Below are 20,960 nucleotides of genomic sequence, written 5' to 3' on the forward strand. Positions count from 1 at the left end.
TACCCTATGGGGTGAGAGCTTGCGGTGAGCAGGGGTCTGCTGGGTGGTCATAGGAAGTTTGTCATTTATTCTACATACAGTGGGAAGATACTGAAGACTTCGATAAATATTTGCAAACAAAGGACTGGATGACTGGCTATTCACACTGGGCACAGTGTGGTGGGAGGAGACCCTCATTAGACCAGAAGACACAGGTTTGAGTTCCAGCTCAGCCTGATTCTGGACTGCCCTCATCTCTCTGGGCTTTGGTTGCTCAGCTCCAAAATAAGAATGTTGCTAAAACCCTCTCAGGGTTGTTGTGAGGATAGAGTGAGCTAAGGTTTGTGGAAGTAGCCTACAGCCATCCTTAGTAAGCGAGGCAACAGAGGGGCCCCAGGTTAGTGGATACCCTCACCCTGGTACATGGCCAGGTGCTCCAGGCAGGGGCAACAGACCCATGATAGCACTCACCTGGAAAGCACGCATCTTCACTGCCACAGCTCCATTGAGTGGGATCAGCAAGACCATGAAAGCCACCCCAGCCAAGATGGAGGGACCCAGGTTCTGAGGAGGCATGTGGGTGGATTGATAAGACAGTTAACTAAAGTACCTGCACAGAATCCCACAGACAGACAGAAGCCTATTGACCGGAAGCATGGAGCTGGGCAGGAAGCAAAGGATGGTAGTCAGCCAAACAGATAGTGAAAGGAAGACATACAGAAAAAGCCCAAATGCTGAAAACAAGTGCGGAAGCTGCCAGCCATCGGATAATGACAACAGGCAGGAACAAACAGGCAAACACAGAAGGGTGTCCAGACGCAACGCACAGGAAGGCAAATATGGACATACAGACAATGACAGCCAGACTCGCATGCACCCTGCCTCCAAGTCCCTCTTTCCTCCCCTGGGATCTCTGAGAAAGCTAACTGCCCACTTGGAAAGATTCAGTTGCAGACACCAGCATCCTCATAGTCCTGTTCCTGACCCAAATATCTAGGGAGGCTCTGGGTCCATTATGCGGCCCTCTGCTGACCCAGGTTTGTCCTCTCTTGTCCTTTCTCAACAAAGTCAAGGTCAGAGGAAGGAAGCAGAGGCCAGAGCTCAAGAGTCACCTGCCAGAGGAAGTAGATTGCCAGGATGATCTGCAGGGGTGCGGACCACACCAGGTTGAGGAAGGGAGCAAGGTCCATGAAGCGCTGGGCATCCACAGACATGAGGTTGACAATTTCTCCCACGGTGGACTCACGTTTGGCTGAATTGGTGATAACCAGAGCCTGCAGGGGGACGACAGCGGGGTGATGGACTGGACCTGCGAGCCTCTTCAGTGCTCTCCAGGCTGGCTCTAGGGCCTCTCCCCCACCCCCACCCCTACCGCCACCCCACAGCCCACCCTGTTCCACCTGACCTTCCTATAGATGACACCTGTGATGGCTGTACGAAGTCTCAACGCCATCTCAAAGATGCAGTGGAAATACTGGTGTAAGACCAGAGTCTGCACCATGGAGCACAGAAACATCAGTCCAGCCACCAGGAAGCCCCACCAGGTGGGGGCCGTGGGATTTGATATAAACCTGATCAGGATGCTGCAAGGAGAGGTGCGAGTCATGAGCGCGGGGAGGGATCCCCAGTCTGCTTCCTCTCCTGCCGCCCTCCCCTTCTGCCCTCAGCCTCCACTCTGGGCAGCCTCTGAAACCTCCCAGGCAGGTGCTGCTGGGCCTCCACACCCCCAGCCACACCACCCCCATGTCCAGACTAAGTCCAGTGCTGCCTCAAGACCGTGACCCTCCTATATTCTTCCCTTCTGTCCTCCCCTCTTTTCCTACCTGCCGTGGCCCCACTGTCCCCCCCTTCCATTGCTCACTGTCAGCCTACCTGGCTGCTTTTCTTGCCTTTGGACCACATGGCAGGAAGCAATGCCACATGTCCATAGATGAGTCTTTCCTGCACCTTCTCCTTGGCTACTGAGGGCCCTAGAGCCTATCACGTGACCCCACAGACTGTCCCCGTCAAATCCAAAATCCGCCCTCTCCAACATCAGCAGCCCCCAGTGCTGCCTGGGGAACTTCTCCAGACCTCTCCTCCCCAGCTCTCTTCACCTCTTTCCTCTTACCTTCTCACTGCCCCCACTCCCCACCCCGTTCAGGAGCTACCAACTTATGTCTTGCCACATAACCACCCAGTGAGAACTCCCTGCCAACCACAAACTTCCCTCCAAGCACTTGCTCTCTTTTTCCTCTGCCTCAGGAGAGCAGGTGTCCGTCTGGCTTTCCAAGCCTGGTCCTGTCCCACTGCACCCTGACCCCAACCACCTGCTGAGGAACGCGCTCCATCAATGTTTGCTTCTTCCTGGTCGTCGATATAGTTATTTCTGCTGGCGGCTTTGTACCTTCACCCTATTGGCATGACCAGGTCTCTTCCGTGTTGGGACAAACCTCCCCTCGACCCCATGGAGCTACCCCCATAGTAGTAGCCAGGCCTCTCCTTCTGCTGTGTGTTGACTACGTCTCCCCAAAAGATGTTCAAGTGCTAACCTCTGGTACCTGCGAGTGTGACCTCATTTGAAGATAGGGTCTTTGCAGGTATAATCAAGTTACAATGAGGTTGTACTGGAAGAGGGTGGGTTCTAATCCAGTGACTGGTGTCTTTATAAAAGAAGAAGGGAGTTTGCACACAGAGACACGGATGTGTGTACATGCTCATGTACACACACACACACACACACACACACACAGGGGAGCATGTGGAGGCAAAGATTGGAGTGACATGTCTCCAAGCCTAGGACTGCCAAGGACTGCCAGCAACCATCAGAAACTAGGGGGCATGGTACAGATTCTCATTCAGAATGTCTAGGAGCCAACCCTGCCAACTTGATTTCAGACCTCTGGCCCCCAAAACTGTGAGAGAATATATTTCTGTTGTTTTAAGCCACCCAGTTTGTGGCGATTTGTTACGGCAGCTGCCGAAAATGAATACATCCTCTTTACAGGATGTTTCTAGACCTCCACGGCTCCTGCTCCAGGCCCTTCCCCTCTGTCTCAGCCTCCATTCTTAGCGCTCACTAAGAAACTCCAAGTCGCCTTCTTCAGGCTCCATTTTACTGGGCAGCTTGTAGCACTGGAGGTGAGCCCTTGTCCCAGAAGCATTCGCTGTGCTCTGCTCCATGATTGGTTCTTTCCCTAGCTCTGGTCCTTTCAAGCCAGTCTTCTGCTCACTCCTTACCTGTCATAATTCCCTAGATCTCTGTCTGGGATCCTGGACATGAGCTCTCTGGGTGAGCCCAGCCACAGATACTGGACCCTGGCCTTCCAACCGATGTCTCTGAAAATGTGGTCTCCAGCTAGCTGGGAATGTCTCCTTGGGGACCTCCCCACAGCTTGGACCCAATGTAGCCAAAATTCAGCTCACCACCTTGCCCAGTGCCCAGCCCCTCCCTCCCATTACATTCATCATCCCAGTGAAAGAGATCTGTCACCCTCCAATTATCCAGATCAGAGCCCAGGAGGCCATGACCCCCTCCTTCTCCCTGGCACACACTCATTCCCCAGAAGCTCCTGAATCCTATCTCATTCCTGGCCTGGACTCTTCTCTCACCTGGTGGGCCCCTTCCCAGCCAGCCATCCTGTCCTACATTCCCCACACAACTGTCAGGGAGATCCTTCTGAAATGCAAACCAGAGGCCCCTCCTTGGCTTCAAATCTTTCAAGGACTTCCTTAGCTCCCCTTCTCTCCCCCTCCTTCTGATGGCCCTTTCCTCCAGAATTCAGAAATACTTGGAGTTCTTGAGTCATGCCCACTGAGGCCTTGATTTTGCATTCTCCCCTCCTTCCTCACCTAGCCAACCAACAACTGCCTATCCAGCAAACTTGATGACCCCCCTGGCTACCTGCTTCCAGTCCTTCCCAGGCTGGCTTCCCTGCTCCTCTCTGGGATTTCCAGACACCCGAGCACACCTCTGCCTCTAATGGGTTTACACGCTGGTTTCTCTTGCAAGACTTTGACACCTTGTCTTATGCGTCTTATGTGTCTGTATCCCTAGCATCTAGCACCATTCCAGTACACTGGAGGCCCAATCAGTGTTTTTTGAATGAGAATGGATGTGTGCATGAATGCAGTGACAAGATGTGGGGAGGGGGTGCTAAGCTGCTAGGCAGCTCTCCTTACCCTATCATCTGAGAGCTCCTTCCAGCCCAAGCCACTCATGCGGCAGATGACAGGGTCTACCAACTGGGAAGAGCACTGGAGCCGGAGCGCAGAGCCCTGGACTCCCAACCATCTGGACCAGCTGTGCGCCCTGGGGCCAGTGTACCTCTCTGAATTTCTGCTTCCTGTTTGTTTGGTTTTCCTTTTAGTTTTCTTGCTTCCTTTCTTGTAAAATGGGAGTAGACACACCTCTCCATAGGATCATGGTGGGGGGGGGGGGTGTAGGATTTAGGGACAGAGGGTTTGTTAATGTGAACCAGGAAGCAGGTGCAAGGACATTGATGTTTGCCCAAGGTCACACAGCGAGCAGGGAGAGGCTCTTTGGTCCTGGCCTAGGATTCATTTCACTACATGTTGTTCCTTTGGACTGAGTCCTCAGGGACAACCAGCCAGCCAGCAACATCCCCCACCCAGGGGAGGGCGATGGAGCGAGTAGTCAGACCTGAGCAGTTGTGGATTGATGAAGGAGAGCAGATCCTGGACCACCTTGAAGCACATGCTGATGAGGATGCTGGGACCAAAGGTAGCCAGTAGGGCCCACAGGAAGGAGGGCTGCCGGGACCTGGGCTGGCCCCCCAGCAGCACCTCATCCTCACCGGACGCTTTCTTCCCAGAGGCCGCCGCCGCCTCATGCCTGGTCCAGGGAGGAAAGAGCCGTGGGTAGGAATGGACACATGTGCCCCAGAGCCAGGCACCAGCTGTGGCTGGCAAGGAGCAGGGGGCAGGAGGAGCTGCCTTCTTGGCCCTCAGGACTGGGAGAGGGATGGACAGCATGGCCTTCCAGGTGAGAATTCCCCAAGTGACTCTGTCTTCAGGTGCTTGAGGATAGTCACAGGCTGCCCTCACTGCTACCCCAAGGACTAGAACTCCAGCAATTGGCGGCCCTCTCTCCACCTCCACAGGGCGGCTCCAGGGAGGATGCTGACAGGGAAGGGACACATGGGCAGGGATGGAGGGTGACCTAGTCCCCAGGTAGCTGAGCAGGGAGGGGGAAGACGTGGCATGGAGAGGATGAGAGGGGGTGCGGCATGCACACTGGGGGGCCGTGTCTCCCCCGAAGCTCTAAGCCAGGGAAGCCAAGACACTGAGGATCAAGCCCAAGTCCCTGGCTCCTCCACCAGCCAGTTGCCAATTAAGGGCTCTGGGCTGAGCAAGCGCTGAAGTCCTGGGCCCCCGGCTATGGCAGGAGGGGAGAGGGTTCAGTCCTGGGGTCAGAAATGGGGAGGGAAGCTCTGAGCTCCAGCTCTCTCAGTTGAGCAGTAGCCAGACAGGTTCCTGTGTCCTCAGTGGGAAGCCCCTTCAGTCAGAGGGTCATTTCCTCTAGCCCCTGCCTCCAAACAGGAGGCAGGATTGAAAGGAGAGACTGGCTTCAACCTTCTTCCCCTGGCCCCTTCCCTTTCTGGAAACTACCTTTCAAGATGGGCAGGGTAGTGCAGCCATTAAGAGCAGCAGGCCCTGGCATCTGGGTGTGGGTGCCAGGTCTGCCACTACCCACTAGGGGACCTCGGGTGCATTGTTAAACCTTCCTTCCTCAGTGTCCCCATTTGTAACATGTAGACAATAGAGCCTACCCTGCAAGGCTGTTAGAGATTGAGTTAATCTACATGTTTAGGACCATGCCTGGGACAGACTGGGTGCTACAAAAGTGTCAGCCATTCTCTGGAGTCAGTAGAGCTGAGGACAGCTGGCTCTACTCAGGCCTGAGTGTCCCACTTCAGGACCCACATGCACCTGCTCTTCCCCCCACCCCCACCCCTGTGATTGCCTTAGGTCTAGCAGCTTCCCCTGCAGGAGACTTGGGGTATCTGAAGTGGGGTGGAGTGGTGTGGGGACCCCGAGAGGGCCTCACCCCACTGCCTGCTTCTGAAGCTTCTTCCATGCTTCCAGTAGCCTGTTCACCACCTTCTGAGAGCAGTCGTCCTCTTTCAGAGACCAGAGGTCCTGCTCCTCCAGGGGTTGCCGGTAGCCAAGGATGGCCATCCTGGGGATGGGCAGCAGCCCCCACAGGGGCAGTTAGCAGCCTGGAGCTGGGACCAGGGTCTCCGGAGCTCCTAGGGTCCCCAGAGGAGGGTCTCCCTAAGGTGCTGTGGCCAAGAGTGGTGTGTCCTCTATTCCACCAGGGAACAGGTTGGAGGTCATTGCCTCCCATCTTAAGTTCTTACCTCAGCCCCTCCTCTCCTCCCCAGATGCCCCGGGTGACCCTTGGGCCCCGGTGATGAAATTCACACTGACTGGGCCCTCTGGGAGATGACAAGGCTGGGTGGATGGAGTCCCAGACTCAGGTGCCTCCTCATGTGGTGTGGATAATGAGCTGTCACCCGGGGTCACAGACACAATTATCCTGCTCAAGCCACTCTGAGGGGCGGCCAAGGAAATGACAAGCTGCAAGCTTATCCCAGATGGAAGGGCTCGGAACTAATTACGGTTCCCCCCTAGCCCCCTAGGCCTGTTCCTGTGATGTGCCAGATGCAGGGCTGGCGTACGGCCTGAGATGGGAGCTGTGCCAGCCGGGCCTCTGCACTCAGTCCCCAGCCCCTAGGTTTCCCCACCCACCCCATGCCCTCTGGTCAGGGCTTGGGGTGGGGGAAAAGCCAGACTCCACTCTGGCCTGCTCCCCTTCCTCCTACCTCCCATCTCCTCCTCCCTCTGGCCCAGGCTGGAGGAAGAGCCAACTCACTTTGTGAACCACCAGAAAGACAGGCGGGAGAGGAAGCCAGCGCTGACTTCTGGGCAGGGATTCTAGAAGATGAGAGGGTAGGATAAGAAGAATCATCTCAAAGCAGAGTAGAGGGAACAGGAGTCCTCGTTCTTTCCTGCCCCAAGCCCCAGTTGTGAAGAGGACTTGGGGATGGAAGGAAGGAGAAGGGATGGGGGCTGCTGGTAAGGGCCAGGCTGAGGAGCGGGCCACGGAACCCCCACTACCACCCGGCCTCGTGGAACACTCACAGGGTCGACATTCTGTGGGGAGAAAAATGGTGGCTTCTCCCGGAAGCAGGACAGGATGAGAGCAAAGAGCACCAGGGCGAAGTAGATGTAGAAGGTGGTGAAGTGGAAGGGGTCTGAGATCTCGCCCTGGAGGGAGAGCGCGGAGGGACATCAGAGGCGTGGGGAAACCGGGGCCCGCAGTCCTGCCCTGAGGGGTCCTCCGGGACATCAGGCGCCTCTGGGATAGGAGGCAGCGCCCGGGTCTCCCATCCAGAGGGTTCTGAGAGTTAGGGAAGGGACACAGGGGGCCGCTGTTCAGTGAGGACGTGCTAAGCACCCCACTTACCTCACCTGTCCAACCCTCCCTATGAGGAACGGAGAAGCACCCCACCCCATCATCTCAGCAAAGGTCAGGACGAAGCCCAGAGAACTGAGATCATGGGGCTTGCAGGCAGGACAGTGCGGTTCATGTGTGTCGCTCCCATGTTTCATTGCAAGATGCTGGCAGGCACCCCATCAGACACCCCACTTGGCAGTGGTGGTGGTGGCTGCAGAATGGCCCCTTGCACTCCCACGAGCATCCCACAGTGGCTGTGTCCTGCCGCTTCCCCCCGTGTTACACTGGTCCTCGCTCCCGGTAGAGATGTGGCAAGTAGGGGACAACACGGAGAGGACTGAATGCAAGAGGAGGTCCCGACAGCCGGGGAGGGGCAGCCTGAGACCCCGCAGGGACTTTGAGCCCTGAGTTGCCCCTGGCAGGTTTCTCTCTCTCCCCTTACCTTTGCCGTGGCTGCAAGGATCTTGGAGCGGAAGGGGACGATGGCACAGACCACACACAGAAACCAGAAGATGATGAGGACCCCCGAGGACTGTACCCCCCGCAGCCGCTCATATTGGATCAGCAGGGTAGCCAATAGCTGTGCAGGGAGGGCAAGGAAGGCTGGGCCAGAGCACCCACATCTGGGCCTGCCTCTGTCCTCCCCACCCCACACGGCAGGATGTTTGGGGGGATCACCCCACCCTCTTCCCACTGCAAAGGCACCCAGCCCCCTCTCAAGAGCCCACTGGTCCCCCATCACAATCCCACAACCCACTGGAGACCTTCCCGCATTAGCTTTCAGGGTCCAACACTGACCATGGTGACCCCCACCAACAAGGGGGTGACAAAGGAGATGGGGGCAGGGGCCCAGCCGTGGACCAGGCCATGGAAGGAGTAGAAGAGTTCAGCCCAGGAGACACACCACAGCAGGACGCCCAAGGCCTACAAACAGGGGACATATTGGAGACTTCACCTTCAAAAGTAGGGGTATTTCCCACTGGGAAAGGGCCTCTTATTCTGAAACCACCAGACCTGTGCAGGGTCTGGCCCGGGAAGCTAGGCTGGGCACAGGCCAGAAACTTCCCAAGGGTGAGGAGAATATTGCCAGAGAACTTTGTTGAACTTCCACAAGCAGAGAATATCTCATCTGACTGTAGACCCAGTTGGCAGGCTGCCATGACCCTGAGCTGCCGGGCAGGTGTAACTAGGAAACTCTGTCCAACCACTGATGCTGACTTTGGTGGGGTGGGGAGGAGAACCGTGAAAAGGAGAACCTTCCAGGTGCCAACCCCTCCGCAGGAGATCCCTGAGCCCCTGACCGTCTTGAGTCTGGAGAGGTGGGAGAGGACAATGTAGCCTCGGTTATGGCGCCGCAGGTAGAACAAGTAGCAGGGCAGGGCTGCCCACAGGTAGATGCAGGGAACCCAGGCCAGCAGGGAGTTCTGGAAGCAGGGAGTGAGGTCCGGGTTGTCGGTGTGCACAGACAGATTGGAGTCCTGGGGATGGAGAGAACAACTCAGTGCTGTGGCAGCCTGCTGCAGAATGGGCCCTCCCTCGAGAAAGGCGGGGGGGCCCCCCGCCCTACCCTGCCAGAGGCACTCCATGAGCTCTGGGGGTCAGAGGTGCGTGAAGACACGACTGTCAATGTGCAAACGAGCAGGTGCTGGCAGCATGCACACTCTCCTATGAGGCCCTGGTCGTCCCTGTTTCCTCATTTCCCTCTCTCTCTGATGGAGGTATAATTTAAATACAATAAACTGTTCCCACGTGAAGTGCACAATCCAAGGGGTTTGGCAGGTGTACGCACTGGCAAAGCCGCTGCCATGGTAAAGAGACAGAGTATTTCCATCATCCGCGAGTTCCCTTGAACCTCTTTGCAGCCCATCCCTCCCAGGCAACCACTGCTCTGCTTTCTCATTCTAGATTTCCACTTTTTTAAAAAAAATTGTTTTATTTTATTGATACAATCAGTATATGCAAATGGTTGAAGAGCCCACTTCTCTAAGCCTCTCCCAGGGAAGAGATAGGGAGCCTTTCTGAGCTTTATGTGCTTCTCTTTTAAATTCGGGAAGGCCATCCATCACCCCACCTACCTCCCTGCTAGCTGTGAGCTCAAAGGAGCAATGGGATAAAGAGAGTTTGTAAATCACAAAGCCTCGAGTAACCAAGCCACCATCCCAGTTTGGCACTGTCCTGGTTTGAGCACTCAAAGTCTCATGTCCTGGGGAACCACTGGTTCTAGACAAGACCCACCCCCGTCTTTGAATATAACTCCAGCCTTTCAGGAGGAGACGGGGGCATACATTCAGACATACATTTTGGTGAGATTGTTTCTTCCAAGGCCACACATAAACTGATCTTCTATTCCCCTCTCAAAAGCATTAGCTGTGCTTTCCAGAAAGCTCAGAAAATATAAGCAAGTAACAAAAAAGTGCACCCAATCTCATCAACACGAGACGATGGTTAACACGGGAGGGTATAAAACTCCCTACTTCCTAATTGTCAATTTAAATACTTGTCATTCTTATTTTTGTACTCATTATACCTTCACACAACTTAAAAAGTCAAACCATTAAAAAAGAAAACAGTATCTTGCCTCATCACTCCCCACCCCAAGTTCATTTTTCAGGAGTAAATATGTCCAAATTTGTTAACTTTGTCCTGGCATCTACTTCCATAGTTTAAAGCAATTTGTTCTTGCTCTTATTGTTTGATTTACTAATTGTTTGATATTGAGGTTGCACCTGCCTTGTCCTTCCTGTTTGAGTGTCCTCATCCTTCCAGCGTAGCAACACCACAGGCTTTTGTTAAATAAATATTCAGAGCTAACACTTTTTTTGACTCTCTCAATGTTCACTATAGCAGGCTCTATGACTTTCAAGCCATGTGATGTTGGGCAACATGCTTAAACTTGGCCTCTATGGGCCTTGGTTTCTTTGAGAGTAATGTTGGGATGATAACCATCTCTCCCTCTAGTTCCTTCCATCCTGTCCCCTCAGGTGTCATACCAACCCAGGTCCTCACTTCTTTCTGAGCAATTTCCATGGGGTTCTGGTCTCTTCCCTTCCATGCCCTAGGGGCCCAGATCCCTGACCACACAAAGAATCTTTCCTTTCCTCCTGGTCTTTCCTTCCTGGTCTCCTGGCTGATACCCACTCTTGATGTAGGAGTGCCACAGGGCTATTCCTCCCTCTTCTCCACCTGCACATCCCCCTGCTATTCCCTTGCCCCCTGCCCTAGCCATCCCTTCTGGTCCCTTTTACACGCCAGTGACTCTCCTTACCTTCTCTGTTCTTTCTTTTCTCTATAGCACCTGTCACCTCTACATGTGATATAAGTCACTGGTCTATTATGTTTTCTCTCATCTCTTCCTGATGGCATGTAATCTTCACTTCATTTATTGATGTGTCCTAAGTACTTAGAACAATGCCAAGCACATAGCCAGTGCTCAGAACAAAACGTGGTTAAGTAAATTAAATGAAATATTTGTTGAATAAATGCATGAATAAACAAAAGGATAATCTTCTATCTTCCCCTTAAACTGTCAGCAGTGCCATAAAGCCTAGAAGACAAAGTCCAAGCATGTTACTATGGCATTCTAGGCTCCCAGCTGGCCTTGAATCATCTGTCCATGTGAACTACTGAACTATTTAGGTGCTTTGAGTTCTCCTACCTTAAGAAAATATTCATGGAGTGGTCTGCACACCCTGTTTCCTCTTCCTCAGCTCCCCTTCTAGTCTTGAATTCCATCTAGGTCAACCCTCTGCCCTCTGATGTCCCTGCCCACAGCCAAGAGAGGACTCTTCCTGAAAGGCATCTCTGTGCCCCTTGCTTCATACCCATGAACCTGCAGTGCTTCCTGCTGCTCACGGAGCCAAATCCAAATCTTTCCCCTGCTGCCAGATTACTTCACTCTAAATCTGCTCTGAGGATCTGACTCCTATACCTTTGCTCAACCTGCTTTCTCTCCCTTCCACCTGTCAAAATCCCAATAACTACAGGGGTGGTGAGCCAGGTTTAGGAGCCATGTTTCCCATCTTGAACACCCTTCTTCCTCTGAAGTCAGCACCCAATGAGGGACCCACCTTTCTGGAGCATCCGTTTTCCCCTCGATGAGTTGAGAGTATGCTATGAGTCAGACATGGGGCTAGGTGCACCCACGGCAGACCCGTCCCTGCCTTTGGGGAGCATGAGGTCCAGGGACATGCTGCCTTGGGGTATGCTATCCAAACGTCGGTGGGGAAGTTCATACCATGTACCTCTTGTATTCTAGAGCCCTGCATCCAGTAGTGCCTCAAGCAATGTGAACTAAGGATCCATGAACTCTTGATGAGCAGCTGGCATGCTGGCCCAGGGCTGGGTATATGGGTCACAGAGCTGGGTACCCCCTAGACCTGGTCAGGCACCCCAGGGGGAGAGGAGGCAGACAGTAAATCCAGCCCTTTCCCCTTTTTAAAACACTTCTTGGGGCGCCTGGGTATCTCAGTCAGTTAAGGGTCCAATTCTTAGTTTCAGCTCAGGTCATGATCCAAGGGTCAGGAGATGGAGCCCTGCATCTGGGCTCCGCGCTCAGCAGGGAGTCTGCTTCTCCCTCTCCCTCTGCCTCCCACCACTGCTTACACATGCACATACTCTCTCTCTGTCAAATAAATCTTTAAAACACTCGACTTACAGAATAGTCAGTATAAACTTACAGAAAAGCGCACACATTTTAAGTATACACCTCGATGGATATTCATACACTGAACACATCTGTGTAACCAGCACCCAAATCAAGAAACGAGACATTTCTGGCACCTAGATGCCCCCTCCTCGTGTTCCCTCCCAGCCACCAGTCCCTGCAGAGGAATGCTGTCCAGGCTTCTAGCAACACAGACTACTTTTGCCCAATTGAGATCTTCCTATAAAGGAAATTATACAGTAGGGCTCTTTCATGCCTGGCCTCCTTCATACAACTCGGGGTTTGTGGGTGTCATCCTTGGGGTCGAGTGTGAGTGGGGATTGTTTCTCCTCCTTTCTGCATGGTGGTCCATTCGGATAGATATGATGTATTTATCCATTCTGTGGCCAATGGGCAGCCCCACCCTGGTTTAAACCTAGTGAGTCTGTTAGATCCACCCACTTAGTCACCATCTGGATAGCTGGCCCAAGGCCACCCCTAACTCAGACCATCAGGTATCTAGGCCTGGAGTGCATTTCCCACGTCACTGGGTCCAGCCTGAGCTTCCCCTCCTCTAGGAAGCCTTTCTGGGGCAACTTCTACCTCTGAAGGATTTGCCCTTGCTTTATTCTGCATGGTCTTAGCAGCCAGGTAAGTGACTGTTCCCTGAGAGGGATAAAGGCTCCCTATGCCCCAGTGGCCTTTTATTACAGCACTTACATGGTCACTATCTGATCACTGTTTCAGAACAACTTCCAGAAGCAGAGAGGAGAAACAGTATCAGGCCTGGCTCATGAAAGAGAAAGCAGGTTTCACCTGCTCTGGAGACAGGTCCAAGGACCGGGCAGTAGAGAGCCAGGACAGACACCCAGGCCTCATGACACCCGACCTGGGTTTCCCCCTACCTCTGCTACATGCACCTGCACCTGTGAACATTTCTCATCTACAGCAACGTGAACCCCAGACGACAGACACTCAGCCCTGCTTCTCTTCTTTTCCTTTCTGGCCCCAGCTGCCAACCCTGACCCCCAGCCCCCAGCACAGAGCTGGGTGCACAGGAGCAGCCCAGATATGGGCTGGGTGGTGACTGGCAAAGGAGCGCGTATGTAGCCCAGATGGAACCTGAGTTCGAGGTCATGACAGGGAATTACCATAATATGAATGTGCAAGTGGGTGGCATGGCTTTTTGAGGCAGGTGGGAAGCGGCTACAAACCCTGATGCAGAGGACCCTGTATGAGCTACCACTCCTGAGCCATGGAAGTGGGGACAGGCTCCTTCATCTCTCTGAAGCTCAGCCTCCAGCGTGAGTACTAGGAGTGATGACAACATCTCAGCCAGCTCCCCACGGGGAGTGAATGAGCAGATGACCCTGGGTCTCACGGGGCAGCACTTGAGAGACAGGTGCTGGAGCAAGAGGCTGCTTGGGACCTTATTTGGTTTCACAGACAAGCTGCACTGCAGCAAACATCAAGAGATCTTGGGAGTGTGAAGCCCCAGAGGGTGGCTTTGACCCACTGGGATATCCAGCCTGGGCTCCTTTCCCTTTCCCCACCTTGGCAGAGCCCTCTCCAGGGGCAGCGGGCACCCTCCATGCCTGTGCTTCTACATTATTTATCCCAGAGCCATTGCTAGGCCATCCATGGGACAGGTCATAGACGACACGTCTAGGACTGAACTCCTGCCCTTCTGCTCCTCAGAAGCCTGCCCACCCTGATGGGTGGCCACTGCTTCCCCCTCTCAGGTCAAAATCCTTGGGGTCTTCCTTGATTCTTCTCTTCCTCTCATACTTTACAACCAACCTTTGAGTAAATTCTGTCCACTTCACTTCAAATCACTAGGCTGAACTAGATGGAAATGCTCTATTTGACTATAGACAGAGACAGCCAGAGAGCACAAGCAGGGGAGGGGCAGGGGCAGAGGCAGAGGGAGAAACAGGCTCCCAGCCGAGCAGGAAGCCTGACACAGGATTCGATCCCAGGACCCTGGGATCATGAGCTGAGCCAAAGGAGCCCAACCAACTGAGCCACCCAGGCACCCCTATTTGAATACTTCTACCAACAAAATGGCAACTTCTTCTGGCTCTCCCTGATGTGTCCAGAACCCAACCACTTGTCTACATCCCTCTTCCTCGCCTGGATTATTGCCCTGGTCCTCCTGCTCCCGTCGCTGCTGCTAGTCCTGGCAGACTTTTCCAGCATGGTAGCCAGAGGCAGATGTTTATAATATCCAAGTCAGACCACGTTACCATGTCACTCTGGTGGTGAAGACTCTCCATGTCACTCAGTGTGAAAGCCAAAGTCCTATGTGGCCCTCACGACCCTCTGGCCTGCCTCCCCATCTCTGGCTTCATGTCCACCACTGCCCTCTCACTCTGCCCTCAAGCTGGCAACACTATGCCTCATGCCCTCAACACCTGTGAGTGCTCCTTCCCATCGGGGTCCACCCTGACCTTCCTTTTAAAAAAAAAATTATTTATTTATTCATGAGAGACAGAGAGAGAGAGAGAGGCAGAGACACAGGCAGAGGGAGAAGCAGGCTCCATACGGGGAGCACGATGTGGGACTCGATCCTTGGACTCCAGGATCATGCCCTGGGCCGAAGGCAGGCGCTAAACCACTGAGCCCAAGCAGAGGAGGAGCCCGACCCTGACCTTCCTAATTAAAGTTGTAACTCCCCCCCACCCTGGCACTGTCCTTCACCCCATCCTTCTTAGCCTGTCCCATTTTCCCTGCAGCCCTGATCCCCTTCCAGCATACTATAGAATCGAGTGATTTATTGTGTTTATTGCTTTTCCGTCTGCTCCCCCTGGAACATATGCTCCATGAGGACCGGGGTTTTCCCCACCGCCCAGAACAGTGCTTGGCACAGAGAAGGCCCTCCTATGCATTTGGTGAACAAAAGAATGAGTGAGTGGACAAAGGAATGAGGGCGCCCTCTGAAGCTCTGTCTGCAGCTGAGCCCCAGGAGTACAGTATGCTTCCTCTCTGACACCAAGGCCATAGCTCCTGGTACCCAACCGAGTCTCTGACCCAAAGTCAAAGGACAGGGTTGGTGGAGGTCATTCCTAGATCCTATGAAGCCCCCTGCAGTCCCGCTGGGCAGGATGGATGATCCCCTCTCAAGCTACTACCACTCAGCCATTCTCATTGGGAAGATGAGCTCTGGCTGAGCTGGGCTGGGCTGGGCTGGGCTGGGAACACGGGGCCCGCAGCCCCTCCCTTGCTGTCACCACACAGTTTCCATGGTGACAATAGCTTCCTTAATAATGTGATTCAACAGCTGGACAGGTCTGATAAGGTCTGACACCCAGAATGGACCACATGGGGGGAAAGGCCCCTCCCTGGGCATAGGCGCTGAAATCCCTGGAGACCCAAGCAGGGGACAGGTGGGCGGGGGCATGGCCCCAGATGAGTCACAGCTCTGTCAGGGACAATCCAGCACCCTCCCCCACTACTCCCAACCCCCTCTCCCTCGAGGCCCCAGGCTTGTTGACAGCCTCTGTGGTGGGAAGAGTAATTACTTCCTTAATCCTGTGGGGGGGGAGGGGGGATCAACTGACAAGTTCTTTTATCTCCGCAGAAATGGAGGTGCAGAAGGGGCAAGGGCCAGCTCCGATCCCAGTTCTCAGTCACTGCCCTACTGTGGCTGCAAGAGCAGCCTTCACCAGGGCCTCAGGGTGGGGGTGAAGCCGACCTGTGGGGGGTGGGGGGAGCAGCCTCTGCCACTGCTGAAGGGGGCCCTGGCTGCCACCAGCCACTTTGGTTATTTGAGCACCTGGTGCCCCAGGATTATCACCTCCTATTCACAACAGCTGAGGCCCATGGCTGGTGGGGAGTGACTGCCCTGGTTCCCATGGGCTGGCACCGGGACTTGGACTCTCCCAGGCCCAGCCCTACAGCACCTCCTCTACACCCTATGGGCTCTGACATGACATCCCACAGGTGTCCAGATCACCTGAAATGTTAAAAATCTCCTTTCCTCGAATGTAGCCCACCTCCGAATCCACTCCCTTGCTGCGGTTCTTCTCACAGAGCTGAGGGGAAGGAGCTGCCATCATAGGGCAACAGGCTAGCTGTGGCTCTGGGAGCCACTGGGCTAGAAGCCTGAACACCCAGCGAGAAGGAGAGATACTATCCGAGGGTTAGGCCCTTCTGAACAATACCCAGTTTCAGGAAACAGGAACAACTCCAAGATGGGGGGTGAGGGGGCAGGGAGAGGCCCAGTCCCCCAGCAGTGGCACACCTAAGTGTCACCCCCCCCCTCAGGGAGCCTGTCCACCTGTTGCCTGGGACAACCCCACCAAGGAGACAAGACCCAGGTGCTCTGATCCTGTCTCCTGTGTGAGTCAGCTGGCAGGCCCTGCTGGGTGCTCTCCCCTGGGGAGGGCAGCCCTGTGCTCAGTCTGGGGGCCAGCAGATAGCGTGTGCCAAAGTTCCCTCCCAAATGCTACTTCTGACTCACTTCCTTCCCTAAATCTCTGGCCCTCAAGACTTAGGTCCAGGGGCTGTCTGGGGAATAACAGGGCTGGGGAGGAGCCAGCCTAGGGCCACAAGGGAGCGCAGATCCTCCCACAGGAGCAAGGAGCTTAGGGAGCTCCAAGTGGTCTAGCCCCAGCAGCTGGGATGGAGGGAGGGGATGCTAGAGGCCCCCATGGGGCAGGGAGGACTGGGTTCTCAAGGGGAAATGCTGGTGCTCACTAGGCTGAGGGGTACCCACATCCCACCCACCTGCCTACCTCACAGCCTTGCTGTTGCCAGTCTCCCCACACCTTTGCAAGTCATTATCTTTATTTGAGAGTCAAAGTACATTGAAATCAGAGTCCATTACTCCTATGTCCCAGTAGCCACCTACTGGGTTGGGCAAAGACCCAGAAGCAAGCCAGAGACTCTAATACCCTAATATTTGGAGGGCTCTCATCATGGCCCGGGCTGTGAGGCTAAAGATCAGCCTCACAGAATCAGCACTGGGAAACTGGACTTGAAGGGGACCCCCGGAGCCCACCTAAGTTCAGCTGGAGCCCAGAGAGGGTGAGCGATTTGCCATAAGTCACAGAGCTAGTGAGTGACAGGATAGAACTAGCTGGGCTGGAGTGGCAGACACAGGATGCTGAGCCTCCACAGGATGAGGGCTTTGCCGGGTGGACAGGCAGCCGCGGGTGGGCAGATGGCCAAGGGAACAGTGAAGGTGCTGGTGCCTGACCAGGGCAGACTCATAGGTCTCTACCAAGAGGTGCTGTTGCGCAAACTCTACGTCCAATGTGGAGTGAGAGCCAGGGGAAGAAAGGTCAGGAAAGTTCAGAGAAAGAACCTGTGAATCTGGCCGTGGTCACAACTTCCCTCATCCTAGTTGGTCATAGAATTTCAGGGTAGGACCCCAACTCCTTCCTTGGCTTGAATCCTCTCTCCAGCATCCCTACCAAGTGGTCACTTGCCATATGCTTGCATACCCTCAGTGTTGGGGAGCTCACTACTTTTCAAGCACTCTGTGCCATCTTTGGACTGTTCTCACGGTCAGAATGTGAGCCAACATCAGCCTCCCAAGAGCTTCCTGGGACATCACATCAAGGCTAATTCTGCAAATAGGTCAAGACCTCCTGAAAGCACTTGTATTATCTTTACCACATGAGTGCTTTCCTGTTTCTAGTGCTCATAACAGAAGGTAATTCTCCATGTAGGAGGCAACCGGCCAACAAAGGAACACTACCGCCTCTTCAATCGAGAGGCATCTCTGCTTTGGCCTCATTAGCCCTGGGCACTTGTTACAATTCAGTCATTTGGGATTTATTTCGCAAAAAATCCCAAGGCGCACTCAGAGATGCTGGTGATCTACCCCAAAGTGGCAGACGTGAGAGTTGAAGGGGATCCTTGGGTGGCTCAGCGGTTTAGCACCTGCCTTTGGCCCAGGGCGTGATCCTGGAGTCCCAGGATCGAGTCCCGCATCAGGTTCCCTGCGTGGAGCCTTCTTCTCCTTCTGCATGTATCTCTGCTTCTCTCTCTCTCTCTCTCTCTGTGTGTGTGTGTGTGTGTGTGTCTCATGAATAAATAAAATCTTTAAAAAAAGAGAGAGAGAGTTGAAGACAGAGACAGATGGTTCACCCAGGGCATTCTGTGTGAGAGTACCCAGCTGTGTGTGCACATGTCCAGGGGCTCACAGACCCCCCTCGAATCTCCTGCCCTCTGACTCAGCTGGGGCTGAGGCTGATGGATTGAGCCACACAATCCCCAGCCAAGAGCTGAAATAGGAGCCCCTGGCCCAGGAGCCCTGTCAGCCCCTTTCTTCTAGGCCTTTCCAGACCAAACTCCGGCTTCCAACTTCATTACTCTTTCACTTCCCTTGTTTCCAGGAACATTAGGACCTGTCAGTCACCCACAGAAAGTTTTGTAGTTCTCAAAACTTTCACATCCCCTACTCATGTGATCTCCACGGCAATCTTGTGAGGTGGTTAGGAGATGGGTTATTCCCCCGTTTCACAGGTGGAGTAACTGAGGCTGTGCAGGGAAGCTAGCGAAGGCTTGGAAAGCAAGCAGCCCAACAGTCCTGAACCATGTTGGGGGCCCCCACCCCTGCCTCTTTACTCCTGGCTCAGGTACTGCCCCGCTGCCCTGAACTACTTCCCACAAGATGGGTCACCTGCAGGCCTCTGAGATCAAAGATTCAGGGGTAAGTATGCCTGAATAATATATAATCCAAATGAGATGCAAACTAGCCCACCATGAATGTCACCCAGAACTCAGGGCCTCAGGCCCTCCCTTGTCGCAGCTCTGCAAACTTCCAGAGGAGTAGCTGGGAGCCTTCTCGCTTTCTCCCCACCCTGCCTCTTGACTCCCACCATGCTGGGTGCAGCCTGGCATGACTTTCAGGAGCCAGGAGGTCATGTGGAAGATGGAAGATGTTTAGACTGGGATGGGGAAGAGGAGTGATTTCCTGTCCTTTGAGATATCCAAGCAGACAGCACCACAAGGGATTCATCTGATTCCCATAGACGTTGAGGTCCTCACGAGCAGCAAGAAGTGTAGGGACAAGGGTTCCAGAAGCCCAAGGATGCACCATCAGGCAGTGGCTAAGTTGGAGCCATATCTTAGGGGTCCTGCATTCCATTCCAGAGCTTGGCAACTTACTGATGTATGACCTTGGCCAGTGCGTTCCCTCCCTGGCTGTCAGTTTCCTGAACCTGGCAGTAAGGGGCTGCGCTAGCTGCTTCAAGCCCCAAGTTCTGTGGGTTCTCTTGGATTCTGCAATATCTTGGAATGATAGAATCAAAGGATATCTAAGCTTGGAACAATAAGGGAGTCAGGCAATCTTTACCTCCGCTTCCTCAAAGCCTGTCTCTGGGCAGTCCTAAGCTCTTGGGGTTAACTGTCCGGCCAGCCACAAGGAGCCTTTGTACTTGAGGTCCAGGCGCATGTGCCCCTTTGATTTGCATGTCCTCTACCTGGCTACTGGAGACATCGTGACCATGCCATGGCCATGTCGGCCACACTCCAGTGAGCTACGAAGCAAAGTTTACTCATGGGCCACAACAGGTACAACCTCTGGACTTGTGGATCAGTGATTAGTTCAAGTTGGATGATGGATGGGGGTTTCTGTGTCGATGGGCAAGATGGTTGCACCATCTTTGATTAGTGACCCAGAGGGAAAAAGAGATGCTCAAAGATACGATTTTGTAGATACTCTATTTTATAGGTCCCAAGTTTCAAAAAGCCATGTACCACTCCCTTCCGCCCATGCCAAATACAGCCCACGAACAGGGTTTCTGATTGGATACACACACTATGTACACAAACATGCGCACACATGCATGCATACCTGCACAGGACACACCCATGGATCACACACACAAGGCACACACACATCGAGCATATAGGTACGGATACTTGAAATGGGAAAAAGACTCAAGGGATTAAAAATCAGAGGTCCTGGGTTTGAGTCCAGCTTAGGCTGGGCATCTCCTCCACGACCATGGACAAACCCCTTGAATCTGAGACCACCTGTAGAATGGAGACACACCGCCACCTGCCTCCCAGAGCTGCAGTGAAGACCAAGGGAGCTGCTGTCCATAGGTTTTGGAGGGTATAAAAAGCTTTTGGCTGCCTACATTTAATGCACGTGAACTGTGCAAGGGATCTGGAATCAGCAGCCCGATAAAGTAGCCTGACATCTTAGAAATGGATTTGACATGAGTCAAAGGCTTGCTTTTCTATCCCAGCTCTTCTAAGCAGGTGACTTTGAGCAAGTCCTTTTCTCTTCCTGGGCATCCCTTTCTCCATCTATAAAAGGAGAGGGTTGGAGGGGGACTTCCTGTTCCCTAGGGGCTCCTAACACCAGACAGAAGACGGTGGCAGGAATGCTTTCCAAGAAGGAAAGCAGAGCCAGCTTCCCAAACTACCTAGCTGAGTAAGGCAGGCACTCTGGATGCAGGACAGGGGAAGGCGCCAGGTGTAAAAGTGGACAACGAGCTCCAGTCCACGTGGGGGCAACTTCGGATTCGTGTGCCTCGCTTTCCCAGGCTCTTTCTGCAGCAGGGAGGGCAGATCCGGGAGGCCCCGGGCCCCCGGCTCAGGGCAGCAAGGCCAGAGCTCCTCCCGGGGTCACATTGTCCCCCCGCCCCAGGGCCCTCGCAGGGGCTGTCAGGTGTGCGCCCTCGGTCCGGGGATGCCTCCTTACCCAGAACTTGGAGCCGCACAGGGCGTCCATGGGGCCGAGCCGCTGCGGCCAGGAAGGCGAGTGCGGCAGCCTGGCCAGGCGAGGACCCAGCAACACCCTGAGCCTCCTCCTCCTCCGCTGCCACCCACCCTCCCCGGGCTCCGCCCCGCCCACCCCGCTAGGCCCTGCCCTCGGCTCTTTGGGTCAAATCTCCTGTCCCGGCCAATTGCAAC

General features: G+C 54.2%; 1 protein-coding gene across 2 annotated transcripts in view; it reads right to left on the reverse strand.

The window, feature by feature from the left end:
• ABCC3 (ATP binding cassette subfamily C member 3) overlaps positions 1–20,864 on the reverse strand; it is a 44,492-nt gene extending 23,628 nt beyond the window's left edge. The window contains exons 1-11 of one of the 2 annotated variants that reach the window (XM_041724218.1): positions 20,749–20,864; positions 8,743–8,919; positions 8,240–8,365; positions 7,884–8,021; positions 7,126–7,251; positions 6,857–6,918; positions 6,029–6,160; positions 4,622–4,813; positions 1,385–1,562; positions 1,092–1,253; positions 451–543 (exon numbers count right to left, since the gene is read on the reverse strand). In XM_041724218.1, the coding sequence (XP_041580152.1) occupies positions 451–543; positions 1,092–1,253; positions 1,385–1,562; positions 4,622–4,813; positions 6,029–6,160; positions 6,857–6,918; positions 7,126–7,251; positions 7,884–8,021; positions 8,240–8,365; positions 8,743–8,919; positions 20,749–20,778 (1,416 nt within the window). In that variant the 5' untranslated portion in view covers positions 20,779–20,864. Of the gene's footprint in view, positions 1–450; positions 544–1,091; positions 1,254–1,384; positions 1,563–4,621; positions 4,814–6,028; positions 6,161–6,856; positions 6,919–7,125; positions 7,252–7,883; positions 8,022–8,239; positions 8,366–8,697; positions 8,920–20,748 lie in introns of both variants that reach the window. The other variant, XM_041724219.1, reaches the window with a different exon arrangement.
• Between the last annotated feature and the right edge of the window lie 96 nt (positions 20,865–20,960).

The sequence above is a fragment of the Vulpes lagopus genome, chromosome 12, assembly GCF_018345385.1.
Source record: "Vulpes lagopus strain Blue_001 chromosome 12, ASM1834538v1, whole genome shotgun sequence".
Taxonomy (NCBI): Eukaryota; Metazoa; Chordata; class Mammalia; order Carnivora; family Canidae; genus Vulpes; species Vulpes lagopus.